The sequence below is a fragment of the Myotis daubentonii genome, chromosome 3 (assembly GCF_963259705.1).
Source record: "Myotis daubentonii chromosome 3, mMyoDau2.1, whole genome shotgun sequence".
NCBI classification, from domain to species: domain Eukaryota; kingdom Metazoa; phylum Chordata; class Mammalia; order Chiroptera; family Vespertilionidae; genus Myotis; species Myotis daubentonii.
In genome coordinates, this window is record NC_081842.1 from 27,949,777 (window position 1) to 27,975,930 (window position 26,154).

The 26,154-nt window shown below is 35.0% G+C and overlaps 1 protein-coding gene across 2 annotated transcripts in view; it reads right to left on the reverse strand.

Annotated features, from left to right (window-relative positions):
- Positions 1 to 6,831: 6,831 nt before the first annotated feature.
- The window catches only part of BCHE (butyrylcholinesterase), a 58,492-nt gene continuing 39,169 nt past the window's right edge, over positions 6,832 to 26,154 (reverse strand). Inside the window, exons 3-6 of one of the 2 annotated variants that reach the window (XM_059686950.1) lie at positions 21,116 to 21,282; positions 15,050 to 15,166; positions 9,727 to 9,752; positions 6,832 to 7,752 (exon numbers count right to left, since the gene is read on the reverse strand). In XM_059686950.1, the coding sequence (XP_059542933.1) occupies positions 9,745 to 9,752; positions 15,050 to 15,166; positions 21,116 to 21,282 (292 nt within the window). In that variant the 3' untranslated portion in view covers positions 6,832 to 7,752; positions 9,727 to 9,744. Of the gene's footprint in view, positions 7,753 to 9,726; positions 9,753 to 11,841; positions 15,167 to 21,115; positions 21,283 to 26,154 lie in introns of those variants that run through there. The other variant, XM_059686949.1, reaches the window with a different exon arrangement.

Below are 26,154 nucleotides of genomic sequence, written 5' to 3' on the forward strand. Positions count from 1 at the left end.
GTTATACTTGCTTTATTCAGAAACTACAGAAGCAGGTATGGTGGAAATTCTAGGAAGAAGTAGCTTTATCTCAATTGGAAAACAGGTCTGATTATCTGATAAAGAACCTGTCTGGACATGATTTTTTTTGCTTGTTTTGTTTTCCAAAAATCACAAATGCAGCAATTTTATTTATTTTTTAAATTTTATTTTTTAATTACAGTTGACATTCAATATTATTATAGACTAGAGGCCTGGTGCACAAAAATTTGTGCACTCGGGCAGGGGGGTCCCTCATCCTGGCTTTGCCCTCTCGCAGTCTGGGACCCCTCGGGGGATGACCACCTGCTGGCTTAGGCCCTCTCCCCGGGGTTTTGGGTCTAAGCTGGCAATCAGACATCCCTCTGGCAACCTGGGCCCCTGGGGGATGTCCACTTGCCAGCGGGGAGCAGACCTAAGCTGCAGTCAGACATCCTTAGCACTGCTGAGGAGGCGGGACAGGCTCCCACCACCACCACTGTACTGGCAGCCGTCGGCCTGGCTTGTGGCTGAGCAGAGCTCCCGCAGTGGGAGCACACTGACAACCAGGGGGAAGCTCCTGCATTGCACATCTGCCCCCTGGTGGTCAGTGTGTGTCATAGTGACCAGTCATTCCCAGTCGTTCTGCTGTTAGGGTCAGTTTGCATATTACCCTTTTATTATATAGGATAGAGGCCTGGTGCATGGGTGGGTCCCGACTGGTTTGCCTTGAAGGGTGTCCTGGATCAGGGTGGGAGTCCCACTGGGGTGCCTGGCCAGCCTGGGTGAGGGGCTGATGGGTGTTTTCAGGCTGGTCACACCCCCTTCAGGGTGGGGGTCCCCACTGGGGTGCCTGGCCAATATGAGTGAGGGGCTGAGGGCCGTTTTCAGGCTGGCCAAGTTCCCCTGACGACAGAAGCTACCAGCCTCTCCTTTTTTCTTTCTTTTTTTTTATTCTGGGATTTACTTACCTTCTATAATTGAAACTTTGTAGCCTTGAGAGGAGCTCAGAGCCAGCCAGGGAAGGTGGAAGGGTAGCTTGGCTTCCTCCATCGCCAGGGGCAACCCAGCCTCCTACTCACTCCAGCTCCGTAGCCACGGCTGGCTGAAAGCAGGTACCTGGGGTTTATTTATCTTCTATAATTGAAACTTTGTTGCTTTGAGTGGAGCTCAGAGCCAGGCCACGGCAGGCGAGAAGCTCTGCTTCCTCCATCATTGGGCAACCAAGCCTACTACTCATTCCAGCTCCATGTCTGCCAGCCGCCATCTTGGTTGGGTTAATTTGCATATAGTCGCTCTGATTGGCTGGTGGGTATGGCTTAAGGCATAGCAAAGGTACAGTCAATTTGCATGTTTGTCTTTTATTAGTGTAGACTAGAGGCCTGGTGCACAAAATTTGTGCATGGGGGGGGGGGTGTCCCTCAGCCCAGCCTGCACCCTCTCCAATCTGGGACCCCTCGTGGGATGTCCGACTGCTGGTTTAGGAACCATAGAATGGGCCTAAACCAGCAGTAGGACATCCCTCTCACAATACGGGACCGCTGGCTCCCAACCGCTCCCCTGCCTGCCTGCCTGATTGCCCCAAACTGCTTTTGCCTGCCAGCCTGATAATCCCCTAACCACTCCCCTGCCAGCCTCATCAATGCCTAACTGCTCCCCTGCCAGCTTGGTCTCCCCCAACTGCCCTCTCCTGCAGGCCTGGTCACCCCTAACTGCCCTCCCCTGCTGGCCTGATCACCTACAACTGCCCTCCCCTGCCAGCCATCTTGTGGCTGTGTGCACCACCATCTTTGAGGATGTGACAGTCAATTAGCATATTCCCTCTTTATTAGATAGTATTAGTTTCAGGTGTACAGCATAGTCGCTAGACAACCGTATACTTTACAAATTGTTCCCCTCGATATTTCCAGTGCCCACCTGGCACCATACATACTTATCACAATATCACTGACTGTATTCCCTATGCTGCACTTTACATCCCCATGACTATTTTGTAGCTACATATTTGCGTTTCTTAATCTCTTCACCTTTTTCATGGACATGGTATTTATTTGGGTTTTTTGTTTTTTGTTTTTTGTGAGCAGGATGCAAGGGTGATTTCTTTCCCAGGTTCTTGTCCAGATGGATTTGAAGAATGAAAGCATGGACAAAGGTGGTAGGTGAGAAGTACAAAAAGTTGGCTGCAAGCAGGTACTATCTCTAAAACTCCTAATTTTAAGTTTCTCTTCCTAAGACTGTCTCTCCTGGTTAAGAGGGACCCCTAAAGAGGGTGGCCACTGCTCTCTCTGTCTTGAGGTATTATATATTCTAGAGACCCTTTCCTTAATCTAGGACCCGCCCCCCCTGCTTTTTCCCATTGGTCATTCTGCTACATCGTATTAGTTTCAAAGCTCAAACCTCACATGGTGCTCCTCTTTCTCTTCCCTTATTTTGCAACATCCACCTATCCTCTGTGACCCAGTAACCTTATCCTGCCAAGCCTTGAGACTGAAACTCTGGCTTCTCCCCTCTAAGAGTAAAACAGCCTCTTTTCCTCCTGTGACTTTTCTTTATCCTCTGTGAATGTATGTCTTCCTCTCCGCCTTATCTTGCTGGTTGGAGTTGCTTTTGATCTCCCTTATGGCTCTCCTAGCTGCTCAGGCCAGAGATACCTCTGTCCTTGGTTTATGGCCGCTTTCATTGTTCGGGCCAAGATGCCGCTATCCTCTCTGGACCTCCTCCCTTTCTGTCTGCCTAATTAACTACCCTAATCAGTATTCTTCCTTTTTGTCCTTTGCTACCCTTCTGTTACATATTATCAACAGAAAAATGGAGAAAGGGAGTGTGTATGGGTAACATGAAGGACAAAGGAATCCTGTTAGTGTGTGGTCGCTGCCACTTTTCCTTTATCTTATGAGAGGAAGCAGTGACCTTGGCTAGGCAGGTCCTTACATCCTTTTATCTGTTCCAACAATCTAGGATGTTGTCTCATCCTACAATTGATTGAAGCAAACTTTAAGTGCCCATTTTAACATTCCATTATGAAAATGAAAGACTATAAATTGTATTTTCATGTAAAGAGTTCTACTGGCTTTTTTTCTTTTTTTTTTTCTTTTTTTGTAAAAGAATCAATGCTCTGGTTGAGTCAGTAGAGTTATGCACCATAGAGCATGGAAGAGACATTTTGGCTTGGAAATGTTAAGGGCAGGTGTGACCAGCTATCCATAGACACGGAAGAACTTTCGTAAATCTCTTGCCAAATGTATAATTTTGAAAAGCACAGCCTTCATGGGTTAGTTAGCTTCAAAATGCTGCTCCAAGTAGTTGAAGGTATTAACATGTTGGATGGAATTATCTCGCATCATTCGTTATGTTGCTGAACAATGCCTGCCAAAAGCAACAGTATAGTTTTCAGCTGTCGTTATTGCACTTTTTTCCCTGAGAATAATTAAATGCCAGGTTTGGCTGTCTTTTTATTTTGATTGATTGATTGAATGAATTTATTGGGGAGACATTGGTTTGCAAAACCATATGGATTTCAAGTGTACAACTCAATAAAACATCAACTGCACACTGCATCATGTGCCCAGCACCCAAGCAAAGACTCTTCCCATCCTCCTTCCCCATCTTTTGTCTGCATCCATCAATCTCTCCTTTCCCCTGGCTATCTCCATACTCTGTCTGTGTCTATGTGTTTATTATGTACACTAGAGACCCAATGCATGAAAATTCATGCAAGAGTAGGCCTTCCTTCCCCTGGCTGCCATCACCAGCTTCCCTCTGGCACTCGGGACCCGTCTGGCTTCCTTCAGGCCCAGGCTTCCCTCTGTCCCCAGCTTAGTCAGGAAGAACATCTAGAATGATGTCTGGTCTAATTAGCATATTATCCTTTTATGATTATTACTAGAGGCCCAGTGCATGAAATTTGTGCAGGAGGCTGTCCCTCTCCAATCCAGGACCCCTCAGGGGATGTCCGACTGCCTCTCACAATCCAGGACCGCTGACTCCTAACCACTCACCTGCCTGTCTGCTCATTTGGCCCTAACCACCTCTGCCTGCCTGCTTGATTCCCCCTAACTGCTCCCCAACCAGCGTGATCGCTTCTAACTGCTCCCCTGCTGGCGTGATCGCCCCTAACTGCCTCTGCCTCACCCTGTACCCAAGACCCAGGATTCCCTCCTCTGGCCAGTTGCAGGCATCCAGGACCCGGACTTCCCTCCCTCTGGCCGGCCACAGGCACCCAGGACCCAGGCCGGCTTCACCCGGGCCGACCACAGCCCCAGGAGACTGTGGGCAGGCAGCTTGTCCCTCTCCCGGCCGTAGCCTGGCTGGTCCCCACTCCTCTTCTCCCCAGTGTTGAGTGTCTGAGCCATTACAGCGTGATTGTGTTAAGGTGTGATGACCATTTACATATTAGCTCTTTATTATATAGGATAGATATTTTTTTGGTGGCCTTTTTAAAATGACATGTTATTTGTCATAGGTAATATATGCACATGTATGCTACAAAGTACAAAAGGCACTAAAAAATGGAACATGTGAAATAAATTATTAGTTTCAATTTGTATCACAGCCAGCTAGTTCCTTCCTCAGAGTCATTCACTGTTACTATTTTTCATTGTGTTTCCTGAGCTAATTATGCACATTGACTTTTTCCAATTAAAAAAACCTTGGTTATTTTTCATATCAGCAAGACTTACCTCATCTAACTGCTGTGTGGTATTTCATTTTATGACTAAAGCTTCAATACTATCCTATTAGTGGACATTTATGTTGTTTTTCTAATCTTTCTATAAAGAATTTTTTTTTAAGTCTTGTTGAATTCCTAGGCTATGTGACCGCTTTTACTCTTTCTTTGCAGAGAAATCGTGCCCTTTTTCAATTCACAGACAAAAGGTTGTATTTAATGTATGCTTTCTTGTATTATATCACCAACTCTGTTTTTGTCCTCTTATTTCATTTTCACACTGAGCAAGCTGATTTTATTAGATCTCCTTTCTAAATCTTTTATATTCATCTTTTGTGTGTGTTTTTTCTTTTTTACTTTCTTTACTTTTATTTGCATTTCAATCCTGTTATATTTTCCTGTTATGTTTTCAGCCAGGACAGTTCTCTTTTGTGTTGCTCCTAGTGGAGGCTTCATAGCTGAGATTATTTTTCCCTGCTTACATTTCCCCCTGTGGTTTACTAACTCATGTTGTCTTTCTTTGTTAGCTACCACATCTTTCTTAAATTCTTATATCTCTGCTTAGAAGCACGTATTGTTCATACTGTCTCTTGTTCTATTATTAAGATTTTTAGATTTAATGGCAATTTATTTGGCCACAATTTTTATCTGTTCCATGAAACTAATTTTGCTTTCCTAATGTTGTTTTTGTCCATCCTTTATTTTCCTCTTTTCTTTCTTTTTTATTTCAGCACTTTCACATACATTCTGTGCTGGTTTCTTAATTTCAATCAGTTACATTCTGAGACCAATAATTTTCAGAAATTTTGTGTGAGGCAGGAATTTTTCTTAAGACATTATTGAATTAGACACGATTTCCTTAGTTTGTTTTTGAAGTAAATTATGTTCAACATAATTTTCTTATATTTAATTAGCATTTAAAATCTTTTAGCTTAGTAATCCTCACATGCTCATCTTGACCTTTATCAACCAGGGCTATCTTAAAACAATTGAAAGAAGAGGCATTGGGTGAATTTAATATGTCTGAGCAACAAGAATTGATTATCTCAGCAGCATCATGCCTCTTGACTCTTAATTAAACATATCTCCATGAAAAATAAGAGAAGTCTTTAAATTCTACCAAACCATATAATTATATAAAGCATGACTGAGATATTTTGAGTCTATGATAAAAAAATAAATAAAATCATTGGTAGAGTGCTTTTCAAAATGAAAACGTAGTAAGTGTTGTGTTTCGGTAAAATAATTTTATAGCTCTTGTAACTATTATCTGATGGTGTTGACGTACATTTTTTATTGTCTTTTCCTATAGAATAATTACTACCAATAGTGTGTGTACCAGTTAATATTACAATACTGAAGTTACTCTTTCTGGATGATATATGTCTATGAGATTCTAATGAACAATTTCTGTCATACTGATTTACCTACAGTTTTGTTTTTTTTTTTGCGGGGGACGGATGAAGTTTTTTTCTTCTTTTTTCAGAATAGGGGAAAAAAAGAATCACACATAACATCAGCCTACATCATGGTACAATTTCAGGATTTTAAAAATCTTTGCCCCTACAGATCAACAGCATTTGGATTCTACCATTTAAAATTATAATATTTCTAGTACTGAGAAGTGAGTTAGCCAAGGAGCAAAACAAACCTCTAAAGGGAAATCATGGTGCATCCCAGGGTTATGCAAGGTGAAATGAAATGAAATAAAACAAAGAAGTAAAACAAAAAAGCAAACTGAAATGGCGCATTGATAAGGCAATTTTATGTCTACCACACTTATCTTGAGAAGAAACTTTTCAGAAGCTTTTTGTGACAGGACCTTCCACTCAAAATTCTTCTTGGACTAGACCAAATGGTGCATTTGCCCACTGATAGGTTAAAACTGTATTAAATGTAATCTGCCTCCTCTTCCTGTACCTGTATCCTAAGGATTAGACCAGGAATTCCCACCTATTTTTCCCTAAATTTATCACAACATTTCTATCACATAACACTGTATTAGTCTAGGGATCTGGAAAAATAATTAATCTAAAATAAATGGCCATATCAAAGAATACTTGCTTGAGAAATTGTTAGCGCATAAATAATTAGAACTTTTTAGAATATTTGTGAATAATAAAAATTTATTTTAAAAGATTAAAGGGATTTTTTTGCATTTATGGAATTATAACAGCAAATCACAAAGAGGAAATAAGTTGAAATAAAAACGATATGAGATGCAAAACACAAATTACAAAATTTAATAAAAATAATGGTGGTAATAAAATAAAGGATTAGATAGAGAAGGCAAATCTAGGAAGAGGAGCAAACACTGGAGAGGAAACTTCAGAGTATTTCTGAGGAAAGCAATAAAGAAAACAAAAATAATGCTTTTATTGATTTTTAGAGAGAGAGAGAGAAGCATCAATGTGAGAGAGAAACATGGATCCATTGTCTCCTGCATGCCCCCTACTGGAGATTGAGACAGCAACCAGGGCATGTGCCCCTACTGGTATCAAACTGATGACTTTTGGTTCATGGAACAATGCTCAACCAACACCTGCCAGGGCAAGAAAAGTTAAAGTGGGACGGATTCAGGTAGTGGGACCCAAATATGATAGGGCCACAGGAAGTGAGAGTAGAGTGGACCGAGCACATATAACGGATATATACCTGAAAACTCACAAAATGCAGATATATTTTAACTAGCAGATTAAAAATAGCTTTGAAAACAACTTTAAAAACCTAGGGAAAATTATGTTAGATTAATAATAATTAGATATATCTTGGTGAAATTATATATATATATTCATTTCCCATCACTGGTATGACACATTAACACAAACTTGATGGATTAAACAATTCAAATTTATTCTCTTCTTCTTCTAGAGGTGAGAAATTTGAAGTCAATTTCACTGTGTCAAAACCAAGGTGTCAGCAGGGCCACCTTTCTTCCGTAGGCTCCAGGGGAGAATTCATTTGTTGTATCTTCTACATCCTGGTGGCTGCTGGCATTTCTTAGCTTGTGTCTGAATCTCTCCAATCTCTTCCTGGTCACATCACCTTCTTTCTCCTGTTCTGTGTTTCAAATCACCCTCTGCCTCTGTCTTATAAGAATACATATGAATTGTCAGTCCAGGGGGAAAGGAGTGTGGGGGGTGCGAGAAGAGACTGGAAAAAAATCATGCACCTATGGATGAGGACAAGTGGTGGGGGGGTAAGGGCAGAGGGTGGGGTGTGAACCGGGTGGAGGGGAGCTATGGGGGGGGGGGGGAAGGATCAACTGTAATAATCTGAACAATAAAGATTTAATTTAAAGAAAAGAATACATATTATTGTATTTAGTGCCCTCCTGGGTAATGCAATATTATCTCTTTCTCTCAATTTTAAACTTAATCACTTCTGCAAAATTAATTTATGCAATATAAGGTAACATTTACAAGTTCCAGGGATTAGAGAGTAGATGTCTTTTTTTTGGGGGGGGGTCATTATTTAGCCTGTGAATTATAGGTATGTATGCATATATGTATAAATATTACAAGTGCCCAAACAGATATATATATCTGTTATATGCATAAAAACAAAACTCTACTTATTTTTAGACTTTTATTAGGTAGATAATGCTATGAAGTTGAAGAAAATATATTTAAATGGTGATATAAATTTAACCAAAAGATTGTCTTAGATATATAAAAAAAAAAACTTGTTGTTTTGTTTTTTGTTTTTCCAAAAGGAAAATTTTGTTGAATTATAGATGGAAGGGAGATGAGTCAAGGTTAGAAACTTAGGAAGAAGCAAGTTTTTGTTGTTGTTTTAAAGATCTGGCAATAGCACCATAGCTTAACAGAGACTTAACATCAAATCAAGTCTCAGTGCTGGAGTGCTGGCTCTGCTCAGTACAGATTTACACCCAACCCCTCGGTAATCTCCTTCTGTCCAATGGCTTTATATAACATCTCGATGTTGGCGACAACCTAATTTATATCTCTAATCTAGACATCTTCCTTCCATTCACCTCTTATTTAATAAAGTGCTTTTTCTATCTCTTTCTTAGATATCTAATAGGTATCTGAAAGTTAACACATCCTCAACCAAACTCTTGCTTCTCTATTTAGACCTGCTGGACCTACAACTTTCCTTGCCTCAGAATATGATAAATCTATTCAACCAGTTATTTAGGCAGAAAATCTTTTGTTTACTCCTCTAAATTTGCATTTTTGAATGAACACATTAAAATAAAAAATAAAAAGTGAATGAATAAAAAGTGAATGAAACTTTATCTCAGTATATCCTGAGAGATATTTTGAAATATGTATGTTATGTAAGCATATGCATTTTTGTAGTAGATAAAAACTCATATGCATATATGCTTAAAAAGTTATCTTTGGTCAGTATGACTACAATTTTTTATTTTTTATATTTTCTAAGATTTTTTAAATGAAGATACTTTTAAAAATGTTAAAATACTATTGACATTTTTGTGGATAAATAAGACAGAAAAAGAGATGATAGTTAATTAGGATATAGATATGCAACCAACACATTGTTTTGAAGATGGAGGACCACAGGTACCTGTCCCCTTATATGGTACAAGTAGTTCTCCTCTAAAGCTGCTTTTAGAATCTGATGAGTAGGAATGTCTTATGTAGGAAAATGTCCCAAAATATTACCATTGACTTTCTTAAGATGGGATCTATGGGATCCAATCAAATTTACTAAAATCAACACCCTATGCATTAGACTGGTACTAGTCATGTGATACTCTACTTTAGGACATTTAGACATACTTGGAGTAATAATTTAAAATTCTCTTCTTTCAAGAAGTAGTGACAGTTAATGTAAAGGTTGAAAAGATGATTATAAGACATCATAGAAATGTTAGAATGTTTTCCAGGTACTGCAAAATGTATATGAAATGTAATTCCACATAGCAGTGCTAGACAGTGATCAAGAAGCTCATGTGTTCTGGAATTTAACACAATCATTGGTAGCCTTAAATCTACTCTAAGAGAAATGAATAGTTGCCTCTCTAACTGGCTTTAATGCCAGGTGGATTGAGAGAGAGAGGACATGGTACTTACTCTCTGTCTTTGAAATCTTCAAAAATCTAAAAGGAAAGAAGGAATAGTGTTCTGTTAAAATTGTCACTTCTTACTTTGCACATGATTTCAAAGAGACAACTCCAAGGGAGATTATTAAAATTTTATCTTTCATGGTTATGTGAAAATGTTAATTCACTTACCAAAGAGAATATTATACACACATTTGGTTTAAAATGGAAATGCCATAGCAGATGTTAGCATTTGTTTTTCACTCACTTATTACCTTGCACAAAGATAGTAACTTCAAAATTAGCATATTACAACATTGTAAAACAAAGATAGCACATTTCAACTAAAGAAAACCAGGAAAATCTCTTTTAAGAACAGTGGGAGAGGAAGAGTCCTCGTGGACAAAAAATGTTATTTTGTGCCTGGGGCTATAGACTAAAGTCTCATTTGATGTGATGAAAACCAAGTTTTGTTCCTCCCAAAACTCATATATTTCTGGGAATCATATTTTCTAGGGTTTGTTCCCAAAGGTCTTAACAGTATAATGAAAATTTGCATTATAGATATAAATGCAATTCTTTATATCACCAGTGACTTTTAGACCACAGCTAATGGATCTGTGGCTATTCCTTTGCATTAAAGAAACAGAAAAAGAAAGAAGAGAGGAGAGAAGAGAAAAAGGTAAAGAAAAGGAATGTTATGTGCCAAATGAGTTTGTCCATAACCATCTATCAGAAAAACAATATCACCACGAAAACTTAAATTTCATGTAGAAAAGAAGAAGAAAATATTCTGGAATATGCAGATTATTATCTGCCTAAGGTCTAAAATATATTAGGAAAAAACTATCAAAAAGTTAGTAAAAACTCAACACCTCATAAATTCAAATTCTGCCATCCTCTTCATTAAGTTGTTAAGAGAATTACTGTTCCTAAATGGTATCTGTGATAAGAAAAATATTTGTATTTTCTTGACATGGCAATAGAAAATTGATAGAAATGTGTTTGGGTCCTAAGCACTTTAAGAAATCTTAGAGGTTGGTTGAGGCTGTTAAAGTAAAAATTACAGTGAATAAAATCAACAGGCAGGAGAAATTTTGTGCAAGACTACTGCAATAGAGGATAGAAATTGAACTCCTCTGAAATAAAAGCTGAGGTGAGCTAGTGGAAAAGTACTGAAGGACATTGGGGAAGGGTTGATTAATAAGTTGTGTTGAGCACATTGAGTTATTGAAATGGCGAATGTTTTTCTTTATGATTAGGCCATATGTGTTTGGTAATTGGCTCCCATCAATGTCAGGATCCTATCTGTCCACAGAGACTGGCCGATGAAGGCACTATCTTTTTTAATATTTAGATTCAAAGCAATCATTTCCAGATCTTTGTGAAAGACATTTCCTGTGAAATAAATCTGGCAAGAGGCTGGGATATTTACAGATATTTCAAGGGGCAGAGAAAGAATTAACATTTGTAAGATTTCTGAAGTTAATGCTCTAAGTAAGAAACGGGAGGTCAGAGGACAACAGTAAGGAAGACTTCTGTCCAAAGTTTTGTCATGCTATGGGAAGCATTAAGTTATCTTAGCCATGGCAATGACTTTGAATTTATATTCCAGGTTGAATTAGCTATACCATTAATATTTATCTGGTAGTTTTATTTTCCCCTTTGATTAAAATTGAGAGTAGCTATTCTAGATAGATAATACATAGACAGATGGATGGATAGATAGATGACAGATAATATTCTTGGCATATTCATTTCAAAGATTTTAGAATTCTTAACAATATTATATATATATTTTTATAGTTTATTCTCCTGAGACTACAAACCTCATAATTTTTTTAATATATTTTATTGATTTTTTACAGAGAGGAAGGGAAAGAGATAGAGAGTTAGAAACATCAATGAGAGAGAAACATCGATCAGCTGCCTCCTGCACATCCCCCACTGGGGATATGCCCGCAACCCAGGTACATGCCCTTGACCGGAATTGAACCTGGGACCCCTCAGTCCGCAGGCCGACGCTCTATCCACTGAGCCAAACCGGTTTTGGCCAAACCTCCTAATTTGATTAACAATATTCCTCACTCAGTTACTAACAATATAATTGGTTTATTATTTCTCTCTTTAATTAATTTGTAAATAATTTTTTTCCAATTATAACAGCACATGCCAATGACATATCAAAATGACCGTGTATTTTATATCACAACTGGCTCTAATATGACTAATAACAATTTAATATTATTTTTGTAATTATATATTTATACATAATAAACATTTATTTATATTTCTATTAATATCTACACTTATAAAATGTATGTAAATTTTACCTTAGTTATTTTTTATAGGAAAGACACTTTATTTTATTTATTTTTTGTTTGTTTTTTAAACTGCTTTATTGAGATATACTTGACATTTAAAATGTTCAAGTTGATAAGATTGACATATATATACATTTGTGAAATCATCATCACAATCAAAATACATTTTCCCACTATATCTTTGTAATCCGTTACTCCTAACCCCCATATGTTTTACAGGTATATAAGGCATCTAGATATATATTTTAAAAAATTTAAATCATTTTATTTAGGTACAGTGATATACAAAAAGCTGTAGATAATTAAGGCATACAACTTGATGAGTTTGGAGTACCTTAGTTTTTAATACTTGAACAGATGGTCATTATATGACTACTAGAGGCCTGATGCATGAAATTCATCCACCAGTAGGGTCCCTAGGCCTGGCTGGTGATCAGGGACGATCGGGGCCTTCAGGCTGCTGGCCAGGCCTCCCTTCCCTGGCTGCCAACTGCCTGCCAGGCCTTCCTTCGTTCCATGCCTCTCACTGGTGGTCAGTGCACATCATAGCCAACTCCTGGTCTCCCGGTTGAACTCCCAAGGGGACACTTTGCATATTATCCTTTTATATATATAGATAATGTCTTTTTTTAAATATGGCAAAATCTCTTTTTAACCCCCTCCTGTAATAGTTCAGTAAAATTTTCAAGGTGATCTCTTGCTGCACATTAATAAACTCCTATATGTAAAAACGTATGTTTTTGCATCTTTCTGTGTGCATGTCTGGGTGTATATGTTTAAATGTGGTGGTCTTTGTTTTATTCTTTGATAGTCTGAAGGTTCCACCAAGACTGTATTGGTGAACAGCACTATTGGTTTACCTTTAAACACATTTAGTCAAAAAACCTGCATTTTCTTACCATTCTAATTTTGTATAAAGAGAACACACAACTACAACAGAAAAATTTATTAACTGTTGAGTTTGTCATCTTTTTCAGAAATTTTGAGAAGGTTCCAATTATTAGAATATTTTGCTAAAATGTCACAGCAGCAATTACGTTAAGATTTATCTATGGAATTTAATTTCTGGGCCAGAAATTAATTACTTTGCCTTTAAAAATGATACCTTTCATATATCAGAGTATTCCACATCAAAAGGAGTCTCAAGTGATTCCAAAAAATATAGTAGATCCTGGAAGAATGGCCCCGGGGAAATCAAGAAGATATAGGATGGGAGGTCGATAATTCACCTATCATTTGTATGCTTTTTTTCTTCACTTCAATATGAGGGAAGAACCATAAAAAATAACAGAAAAAGTCCCATTTATAGCAGTACTGAAGTGATACCAAAACTGACTTGGCTTCCACTGTAAAACTCTAACACAGTGGTCCTCAACCTTCTGGCCCTTTAAATACAGTTCCTCCTGTTGTGACCCAACCATAAAATTATTTTCGTTGCTACTTCATAACTATAATGTTGCTACTGTTATGAATCATGATATAAATATCTGATCTGCAGGATGGTCTTAGGCGACCCCTGTGAAAGGGTCATTCGACCGCCAAAGGGGTCGCGACCCAAAGGTTGAGAACCGCTGCAACAGCTAAAGCTAACAAAGTACCATGAACTTTGAGTGAGGATGGCAGACCCACACTAGCTCTAACCATGGACACACTTAGGAAAAATGAACAATGGGATATGCTTTAACCAACGGTATACAGACCTGTAGACTCACTTTGTCCTATCTTGAGTGCTAGTTTTCAATTCTTTTTGTTTGTTTTAAGACATTTTATTGATGTTTAGAGAGAGAAGCAGGGAGAGAGAGAGAGAAACATCAATGTGAAAGTGAAACATCCATGGACTGCCTCCTGCACGCTCCCTAGAGGATCAAGCCAGAAACCTGGACATGTGCCCTGACTGGGAATCAAACCAGGAGCCTGGAGGTGCACAGGAGATGATGCCCAACAACTGAGCCACACCCAGCCAGGGCTAGTTTTCAATTCTTACGAACATAATCAACAAGTACTACCATTTTCTGAAACTTCTCCCTTCCAACTCATCCCCTTTAGTGAATTACAGTAAATTTATTCACTAGATATGGTCCTTTGCCATGCAAGTTAGTGCATGTAGCTTTGCAATTTTTAAGTTATAAAAATAATACAATTTGGCTGTTGAAAGTAGAAATAGTTATTTTTTTCCAATTGAACAATTTTGCTATAAAAAATGAACCATTTTTACTAATATTTCTGGGTCCAGCCAGGTTTTCTATCCCAGATGGTACATGATTTCTGACTGTAGACTTCTGTTCATCTACATTTTTTTTTTGGAGTTATAGGAAGAGTAATTTATACCCATACATGTTTAGGGAGGTGTAAAAGAGTGGGGAGTTTCAAATGGGCAAGAGTTAAAACTATAATTTGAGGATTCTAAGAATATATATTACTAAAAATATAAAACAGACATGTACTGCTTTGCTCTTTATCTCTTGGTGGCAACATTTTGTTTCTAAGTGACCAAGCCTCTTATTTTAAGACTCCCTCCTGCTTTATGTTAAAAACAAAGGAACAGTTATTTTCTGTTTCATTTTGCAACTCATATTGACATTAACTTCATAAATTATTTAGGGGAAATGGTATTGCAAATTATAGTACCCAGTGTTTCAAGACCTCATTCATTCTAAAGAGGTACCCTTTTATGAGTGGTTAGGGAAAAAAATGCAACTCAAAATAGGATACAGATACTTTTTAGCAAATAAATGTTAATGTTATTTGGAAAAGAAAAAGTTTGAAGCCACAAATCATTTAAATATGCATATAATTAACTGTCACACTTTATACTGTGAAATGTAATTAAACATGTTCTAGCCTTTTGGGTTTTGGAATGCTAGGTACAATGCTAAGTGATAGATGTGAGAAATCGATATTATCCTTCTGACATTTTTGTTCAGCTATATAATAGCTTCTTACTAGGTGTGTAAGAGAGCTACTGGTATTTTTGCCTTGATTTACAGGAAAATGAACATTCTACAAAGGGTAAATCTATTAATTAGAGACCTGCACAGCTTTCTTTCTTGCTAGTGTAATCGTTAAATTGATTTTTCCAGTCCATCATGTAATTGTTCCAGCGATGGAATCCTGCTTTCCATTCTTGTTCTGCTTCATCAATATTTCCTGTAAAACAGGGAATAAATTAAATTAATGTAAATTTTATCTCTGTTTCTATTAATTGAAAAATAATTTTGATTGCAGATGCCGTTTTTTTCCAAATACAATGTACAGTAAATTTTTTATTCTTTATTATTTATTATCAACTTTTTTTACTTCCCAAATAAATTTATTAAGTTGTTATATATTCTATAAAATGTAAATAATACATTTGCTTAAAATATATACAAAATACAAATATTTATAATACATAAAATGCAAAAATGAATTTATATATTATATGCCAAATTATAATATATTACATGTATTCGTTTTTGTTTCTAAAAAGATAAAGATATTATTCTTTTCTTGAGTCCCCTACTCATAAAAAAATTATTTAATGCATCTTCCTTACATATGTAATTATACTTCAGAATATTATTCTTAATGAAAGTGTTTATATAGCAATACTTATTTCCTTAGAGATAACTTTGCTATTGGCATTCTATATAGATTTTGCACTCTTTCTATATCAATTATTTTAATTCCAAATAATTCTTCATCATTGAAAGCCGTTTATTAAAACTATTATAGGAAAACAGTTTATTAATCGCTTTGCGAATGAGAAAGACAACTAAGATAATCTATGCTTTCTTAGTAATTTGCAAACTGCATGTATGTATCAAGAAATAGGGGTATTTAAGTAACAAATGTGAGGCAATGAACCAAATTGGTCTTTCTATGTACTACAAGAACCTTGAAATCTTGATTTATTTGGAAGTGTATTACATTAAAGAATAAAGTTTGTGAACAATAGAAACACTTAAATTACAAACTTTTAAAATCACATATTGATGTTCCTAATATAAATAGGTATGATAAGTCTAGAAGTTGGTTTAAATCATTTAAATTTATAAGTATTATGTACATTTGTAGTTCTCTTATTGTTTTAAACTTCTAGCATGCTGAGTTGGTTATTGACTTAAAAACAAAAATTTAAGTTATTTACATTTTCCTAAAAAGAATAATTTAGAATTGTTAAAATATATAATTTTCAAGTAGCAATTTAAAATAACAATTATAACTTTGTAAGATTTTAATTTAGAAAAGACAGTTCATGTCATCTCATACTAAATTATAATACGCATGGAAAAGTGTCTTGCTTTCATTCATGCTATTAATAATGGAGCATATTCAATGATTCATTTTTAGTTTATAAAATATCAAAATATTTAAAACATTTGTATAGACATCAAATATTCTCTGGAATTTAGAATAAATCTAGGTTTGAAATGTTCATACTGCTTGGAAAATGGACAAATATTTGAGAATTTATATTAAAAAGTCTCATTTTTATGTAAAAATGACTTTTAAAGGTCAATGACTATCATTTCTTTGTGAATAAAATAATTTTTCTAGAGTCAAAAGCATTATTGGTGGAAGAAAGATATTAGATATCATAACCAAATTATCATTCCTGTTATTTTTATAACTAATATGTTTTAAATATTACTTATATAAAATAAGAGCCCTATAGTTCAGAAAGAACAAAATTTTTGATATAACAAATAAATTATTGGTAATTTAGCATTTAGAACGCAAATGCTAATACTTAGAGAAAATACCCTAGCTATGATTTTCCTTTTTTATTGTTGGAATAATTCCAAATCTATTGATTCATGCACATGCAAGTTTATTTCATTATGTGGCTAAATCAACCATCTATACAATTTAGTGTATTGAAATACTTAACTTTATATTGTACAAATGCTCTGTAAACCCAACTACATTTTTCACAGAGAAGTACTGAACATTTATTGAGACACTAAATTATAAAGCATTTAATTATTTTTAACAGAATCCAGGAGAAGTGAATGCACCACAATAAGAACATAATAAAACATTTTGAGTCCCATGACATGAATGAAAACCAAAATTAGAACTTTTTCTCTTCCTCCTTCTTCTCCTCAAAAAGGGGAATATCTATGTAAACATCTATAGGTTTACCACCTGTGAGATGCTGATAACAATGTACTATGGTGTAAAATAAAGAAAAGAATAACAGAAAAATTAATCACTTTTCAAATAAGTTTTCCAGTATTTTGCAGTGTTACCGTGAAGAATAAATGAGATGGTGTGTACATTATGAAATCAAACTCTACACACCGATTAGGAGCTACACTAATGAATTTAATGCCCTTGTCACAAAAGTGTATTCCTAACTTTGGTCTTTTTTGAATCCATGTACAGCTAGATACCAGTAGTTCATAAACACATTGGCACATTTTTTTTTCAGGACTTTTATAATTTTTGTTTTGCCACATTGTTGTCTCACAAGGAAAAAAAAAGTCAGTCTTTCTTTCCTACACAAAGAGGAAGAATAAAGCCATATTTTTTAAAAATATATTTTGTTTTTTATAGAGAGGAAGGAAGAGGGATAGAGAGTTAGAAACATCGGTCAGCTGCCTCCTGCACACCCACTTCTGGGAATGTGCTCACAACCAAGGTACATGGCCTTGACCAGAATCAAACCTGGGACCCTTCAGTCCGCAGGCCAACGCTCTATCCACTGAGCCAAACTGATTAGGGCAAGCCATATTTTGTCTTGATTAAAAAACAGTAATATTCCACTGCAGCTAGTCTATTTAGTCAAGTCTGAGGAGTTAGGAGAGAACACAGAATGGTAAGTCAACTCAGAATTGTTAATGAAGGTTAAGTCTTGAAGAAGAGATTAAATTGATAATGAATTGTGCTGAGCATTATAATAAAAGTATTTTATGTATTTTTGAGAGTTCACTGAAAATCTCTTCTTAATACTTATTTCCATTCTTGTCAACCAATTATTAAAATTTCAAAGAAATGCATGGTTTTTATGGGGTGTATCAGAACTTAATAGTTGTCCTGTTACAATTTTGAGTATGTGATGAAATAGTAGAGCAAACAAGCTAGGTTTTGTGATGATTTCATGCTTTAAACATGAAACTAAAATATTAGTTGATTTAATTAAAGGTTTCCCAAAGGTTTTTTGTTGTAGTTGTTCTGTATTATTTTGTTTTTCTTTTAATGGAAAGAGAAAATTCAGACTATGAAAGCAGTAAAAAAAAATTTGATTTTTTTTCCTTCAAGCCAGTTTTCACTCTAATTTTTTGGTTGCCATTCTTGCTAAATGATTATGAACTAGCAGTACATAATTCTTCAGAGTGGTATCTCAGCTCTTACATTTATATGTAGTCTTCTTTAGTTTGGGCAAGTAATAATGTGGCATGATTTATTTAAAGACCAAAGGAGGAACCACTGGATCTAATATTTGTTTTCTATTGGGAAGATATGGAAGTCTAATATGTTTTTTTTTTCTGTTAAATAAATGTACTCTTCCACGTTTGGTGAAAAATGTTGAAATCTTATTGACATTGACTGGGTCATTTCTCTCCTTTTTTTTTTTTAAATGATTCTGATATATTATACAGTTATATTCACAAAAACTCTAATTTGATAAAATTTGAAACAAATGTAGTACACTTTATTTCTTGCAGGTGCATGCAGTAATAGCATAGGCAAGTACTAAATTATGGCTTGAAAGTTAAGTGCTAGAATTCATGTGTTTAAACAAGTCTTACAGATTATTTTATGTAAGAACATTTATTTCTCAAACATAAACTATTGCCTAAGTGGTACTTATGAAGCTTATTAGGTTTCCATCTTGAGTGAAGTAAGCATTACATTTCTCCTTTTAAATAATCCAGTCAGTAGTCATTCTTTGAAATTTGCTTTTACTTGTAGAGCTGCATTTTAAAAATGATATTTTCATAAAGAACTTCCACCCATGTCATCTGAGAAAGTTCAATCTTCAAAACATCAAAAAATGAAATGTTTGAAGTTTTGCAACTAGAAAAACATAAGGTATGATAAGAACATGTGCTTTTTGTTACTATTTTTATTCATTTGAGTACACATATTTTATTTTTTATTTTATTTTTTTCCCTTTATTGATTAAGGAATTACATGTGTGTCCTTATCCCCCCACTGTCACCCCAACCCCCACTCATGCTCTCACCCCTCCTGGTGTCTGTGCCCATTGGTTAGGCTAATAGAACATGTACTTTTAACCTTTTTAAACCCTTCATTATTTATTATTTATAACACTAAAATCGTGCAATTTTAAATTAGTTTTGTGCATTTAAATGTATTTTTTTAGAAATTTAGAAATACACTATTGATATTCTAAAATCACCTGTATTTAGTTAATTTTTTAAAAATATATATTTTAATGTAACTTTTTTGGAAAAATTATCTGAGAAGAATATTTAAATTATGTTTTCAAGACACATGGAATTATCCCAAGAGCACATTACTAACCCATAACAGGTATGATATTTCCCCACAGTGTTGCTCAAACTAGAAAGTTGTTCCATACTGCATAGGAAGTGGCAGAAGCTAGCTAAAAATTAAAAATTTTTATTAAATCTGCCTTATGGCAGTTGAGTATTTAGAGGTAGAGATTTTGAAGTACATCTTCAGAAGTTGTGGATATTCAAATTTTATTTTATCCACAAATAAATTGCAAGATACCATATGTGCCTGAATCAGAATGGCTCAGTTTGGCTTATAATAAATTAGTCATTTACAATCCCACCAACCCCTCTCTTATTTTTTTCCCCTCAAATTATGAACTTCTCATTTAAAAATATTTTAAGTAAAGATTAAGACTATGTAGTGAGTGGTATGCTAAATGGTACCTCTTCTGGTCTCTTGGCAGTTTAAACGTGTTACCTCATTGTTATTCACACCCAGAGGACACAAAGGCAGCTCTGTATCTCTGCCAAGGAATGCAGAAGCCCATCTCTGGATATATATTATGTCACTGAACATTTGGTAATACACAGAGTGCTGGTATATCAGAAACATTTCCCAAACAGATGGAGCACATAATTATAATTTTGGTGAGTAATGTCTGATAATCAAAAGGCATATTAAACAATCAAATACAGCTCTGAGGTGCTCATATTTGCATGAAACTAACCCCTTCCCTCTCTAAATAAGAAACTAAAAACATACTATGTTGTGCTAGTTAATATGTAGTCTGAAAATTACAGTGTTATAATGAACAGAATGGTAAAGGCTAAAGGAACTGGCCAGCAATATGTCTGATGGCTGTAAGTCAATTACTTTTATTTGAGAAAATTAAGGTAGAAAATTGACTAGAAGAGCCACATGGGTTATAAACAGCTGAGCTTTTGAAACCCAGGCTTTGAATGAGATATGCCATTTTTCTCACAAAAGATGTGATCATTCAAGTTGGATGTTCAAGTTAATTTAGTTTTTCGCTCATGAATTTTGAAATAATATGATCACCTGAACCAATTTTCTTAGTATTTCCTTATATAAGTCTAGATAAGCACTTCCAGAAGATTAGCTAACTAATTTAGTATCTGTTTATTGTATTATGTGTACATGTTTTTAGATAAATATCTCCAAGGTTATGATATTTAAAAATATTTGGATTGTGTTATTTTAAATGTAAGCTTTTGAGTTTTTTCCCCTTTAGAAATCAAGGGTTGCACTACTTATCAATAAATTTGTTATTACCTATTTCTAGTATAAATTATATTTTGTTATATTTTAGTTGTGTGAATTATTTATTTCATGTATAAATTTATTATCCATTGATTAATTCCATGAAGATTGGCTGAATAGCAAGTAATGCCCTATTTTAGTTCTGCTACTATTTTATGTTCTTCTAGGGAAAAATTCCTATTTTAGTTTTCTTTATTTAACTACTAAAGTGCTGTTAATATAGTAAGCCCTCAAAACATACCCAAATTTGCTGGAAGAAAATTGTTAGTAATCAGGACTCATCAGAAACAAGTAATTATAAAGTCACAGATTAATACCATCTACATGCCTCGGATAGTCCAGCTTTTCCCCCTTTTACATAATCCACAAGCAATTATTGAACAAAATATTAAAAACACACACCTGTCACTTCCAAGACTTTGGGGAAAAACAGTGTCCAGAATCGGCATTGTTGAGCACGTAGTTTAGTATATATTTTTGGCGACTGTGTATTCAAGGTTAAATATTTTTGTTCAGTGCTTTTGAAGACAGGCCAACTTGTACTACTATTCTGGGTTCCATTTGGATTTCTAAAAAATTAAAGAAAGACATTATACCTTTACTGAAATCATTGCTAGATGAAAATATTGTTCTCAAAAACCAATAAGAGCTTTTTAAAAATTCAGGAAAATATCGTGAATTTTTTTGATGATGTCAAGCATAAATGAGCTTGGTTGAATGTTTTCAGTACCTTGAAGGAGTATATTATTTAAAAGTTGTTGGAAGTAATGTCTGAAGAACTTTTTACATGCCTTTCTGCATAACACGCAAGGAGAAAAATACATTTTCTTTTCAATAATGCTGTGTTTTTTAAAATATGTTTTTATTGATTCCAGAGAGAAAGGGAGAGTGAGAGATAGAAACATCATTGATGAGAGAGAATCATTTACCAGCTGCCTCCTGCATGCCCCACACTGGGGATTGAGTCCCACAACACAGGCATGTGCCCTGACTGGGAATTGAACTGTGACCCTCTGGTTCAGAGGTCAACGCTCAACCACTGACTGAGCCATGCCAGCCAGATAATTATGCTGTATTTTTGTTTTGTTTTCTTTTAAACATGCTCAAATGGTAGTGTCATTTTTGTTTCATCTTTTCCCCTTATCCCAAGCCTAAACTTTTCACAATTAACATTAATACCATCTATTTAATAACTGTTCCATCTATTTCATTCTATTTGTTATTCTTACTGATTGAGTCTGAGACTGATTACACATTTCCTTATTATGTAATAGCCTCGTTACTCTAGGAAACTGCCTTAAGTCTCAGTTTTAAGCTGATCTTACCTTCTTGAAGATCCGTTCACTGCTTAAAACCATTTTAATAACTCCCAGTGGGTTTAGATAAAGGTTACACACGATGCCACTCACATTTCCAAGCTTATTTTCAGATATTCTATTCATAAGCCAACCAACAGGAATTAGGGATAGTTTCTTAGTAATATCCTCCTTTATTTTATTATTTGCCTTTGCCCCAGCTATCATTTCTGCTTGAAATCTTTTTATTCTCCAACATCATGTGTCTATGTCGATTAAGAACTTTCATATTCTAATTTGTGCCCATTTCTTATATCTTTTGCCGTGGTTTCTAAATCAATAACATGACTCTTTTTTAGAAATATATAGTTTTGGGTTCATTTACATCTTTGTGGCACTCAATAATGCAGTTACCTAGGTCATACAAATTGAAACTCAAAGTAGCAAACATTGCAAAAGTGGCTACAAGTAGAAAATCCATAGATTTTCCTTTAATATATTTTAAAGTTATAATTATGAGTCATACATTGCTCTAGGCCCTAGAAATACAAATAATTATGGGAAACATAGTTTCCTGCAGGGAATTTATAAACAAAAATATCCATGAAAAGAAAGAATCAACAATGTATGGTAGCCTAAACCAAGTGTAAACAAAGGGACACAAATCATCAGAGGACTGAGCAATCACTGAGTTTGAAAGGAAGTTACCTGAAGGAGTGAGGCTCCAGCTGAAGTAAGGAGAGAAAATAAGGAACTGAACCAGACAGAAAAGTTGGAAAAGCTAAAGAGAGGAAACAGACTCATAGATAGAGAGGAGGCAGAAGATTGAGCAAAAAAGAAAAATGAGAAAGAGATAACTCATTGACATGGACAACAGTGTGGTGATTGCAGGGGGTTGGGGGGAGGAGAAGGAAGAGGAAACAGAATTAACATAAGCACAAATAATGAGTGTTCATCTTCATTCAAAAGATTCTTGGGTAGAAGAGATCCTATCAGAGTTATAGCTCTAGAATATTTGTCTTATCACATTAAGACCCGACAGTATAGAAAAATGGTTTGGACTTTAGCTTGTAGGTATTTACTATTCTTGAGGGATTTTTGACTAAATGTTTTACTGTGAACATAACATTTTAGAATATTTTTTAATCTGGGTGTGATATCTAGAATAATAAAAAAAGCTAGAAAGTAGTCACAGGTACTTTAATCATAAGCAGAAGACTAGAGTAATAAGGATTAGGGAGTCATTCCTTTCTCTTAGATTCATTCTGCCTTAAGCAAAATCATATAAGAAAAACTCCAGTTGAATGTGCCTAAAAGTAGAACACATAAAATTCTTCATTATTTAATACCGTCTGTGAATTAATGGATAGAAAGTTGCGAGTAGTAATAGCAGATTACATATATATATATATATATATATATATATATATATATATATATATATATATATATATATATATATATACTGTATATACAAAAGCCTATGAACCCAGTAGATTTTGGAAAGACAAGCAAGCATTTATCCAGCATGAATATTTAGCAGTAGATTTTGCCATCGAGAACTTGTATCAAAGAAGCACCATAAATTCATATTTTACCATAGAAGCAGACTATTTCACCACAAATTCAGAAGCTTTAGCAATAAATAACTTCTTGATGTAGTAGTTGATTTTATGTAGGAATTGGATGACTTAATAAGAACTATTAATTAGCAGAGGTATTCAAGCTAAACCCATATCAGAACAGAATTGAAACCTTCTGCCTTAGAGTGCTTTTTGAGGGAGATCATGAAGAAAATGTCTCCAGCTCACAGATGGCACCCTTGTCTAGGTGAATTATGGGGTCTTTTCCCTTTCCTTTAAAGCTTTGGAAACTAACAACTACAGCTGCTGGAGGCTGGGTTTGAAACCAGAAGAACCATTGGTCTGATTCGGTACAGCAATTCTTATGTCCCTAAATTGCTGGCTTTCCTTCTAATTCCACTCTAATTAACTTATGGCACCATTTTAACTGCACATTCATTTATGGCTTCTGCAAATGGTGACTTAAACAGAGCCGACTTGTACTTGAGTTCAGGAGGGAGGCAGTAATGACACTGCCAGGGTTGATTTAACAAACTTTGTCCATGAAATAACTCATGACATTCCAAATTACAACTCAGCGATAATAAAATTCCTTTGCCTATGGATGCAGATGTAGTTTTCAAAAAGTGGTTGAAATAGCTATTGAAGTGATGGAGCATTTTACTCTATAATTTGAAGAAATCTCCAAGGATGTTAAAACTTAACAAGGAATATAATGCTCTTCCTATCTGGATCAATTAAAAACTTTGTGAAAGATAAAATATTTTCCAGATATACACCTTTGAAACAGTATATAATTTTAATCTCAAAATTATAGATGCATTAAACATCAACATCACAATTTTTCAAAAAAGTTATCTTCTTGTCACAAAAGGAAGGTTTTAAAGTGATGATGCCTAAAATTTTCCATGAAGAGTAATTTTTGCTTTATTTTCACCATTATATTCTTTTTGTACTTTGTGGTATATAAAAGTAATATAAGGATCATCAATTATACTTTTCTTCTTATGTAGGTTTGACAAGTTTTAAGTTTTCTCTTGTTTAACCAAAAAAAAAAAAAAGGCAGATTATCTTTGCAACTTCTGTGTTTCAGGAAATTACCTGCTTGTCATTGAAATGTGAGCCCAGATTTGACAATTCACTTCATAAATAGATTTTTTTAGTGACATTAATTGACTTATGGTGCCTTTTATGAAGTAGTATGTATTAAGCTCCATACATAAAGTGTTCTGATGCTTATATATCCTGATACTACCTATCAAAACTAACACTAAAATTATTTTTGACTAAGAATTCAGATACAGCAATGTATAAGTAGGCTATACAGTTATTTTATTTTAAGTGAATATATTTCAGTATGCTTTACAATCTAATAAAATAAACACATAATTAGTGGTTGTAAATTGAAAGACAACTTATTTATTCTACTGTCATAAGAGGGCTAAGGAGTAACAGTTTATATTGGATGATTTCTTAAAAATACAAATATCAATGGATTCATAGTCCATGTCATATTATACTTCAATCAAATTATATTTTAATTTAAAGAGTAGAATGGCTATAAGAGAATCTGCATATAGAAAAAAAATCATTCCTTGATTCAACAAATATTATTGAGTGCATACTATGTCAAGCTTCTTTAAGTCACAGAAGATTTAACAAAGGCAAATTTGACAGAAATTCCTTCCTCTTGCAGTTTTCATTCTTTGAGGAAGAAAAACAATAAACAAGATAAATAGGGGAAATATGTTAGACAGTAATAGCTTCTAGAGAAAATAAAATGGGGAATAAGAATAATAGGAAATGACCAGTAAGTATCAGTGGGTATGGGCATTGGTGAGGGTGTGTGTAATAATGAATTTGATTGGACAATGTCCACAGTTCCTGTGAGGTAACATCTAAAAATCTGGAATTTCCCACCAATACTGATTATTTATGTTAAAAAAGTGACTCATGGTGGGAACCTGATGATTTTGGATAGTGACATCATTCAAGGTGGGGCTACTCAGGATTAGAATCTCAGGGAAGGCATGGCTATGACTAAAAGACCATGCATATGATTAGAGAGGTTGAGACTTTGAACCACATGATACTAGCATGACTTCCAGAAAAGAGAGGGGACTGAAGATTGATTTCAGCCACATAGCCATTAAGTTAATCATTCATGCCTACATAATGAAACTCCAATAAAACCCTGAGCCTCAAGCTCAAATGAGCTTCCTGGGTTGGTGATACTCTAAGGCAGCGGTTCTCAACCTGTGGGTTGCAGCCCCTATGGGGATCGAACAACCCTTTCACAGGGGTCGCCTAAGACCATCATAAAACACATATATAATTACATATTGTTTTGTGATTAATCACTATGCTTTAATTATGTTCAATTTGTAACAATGAAATTGGAGGTCACCACAACATGAGGAACTGTATTAAAGGGTCGCGGCATTAGGAAGGTTGAGAACCACTGCTCTAAGGGCACATTACCATGATTAATGGCATGAAGTAATGCATCTCCAAGTATACAGAAGCTTTGCTTTTGGAAAACTGTCAGTACCAGGCCCTGTTC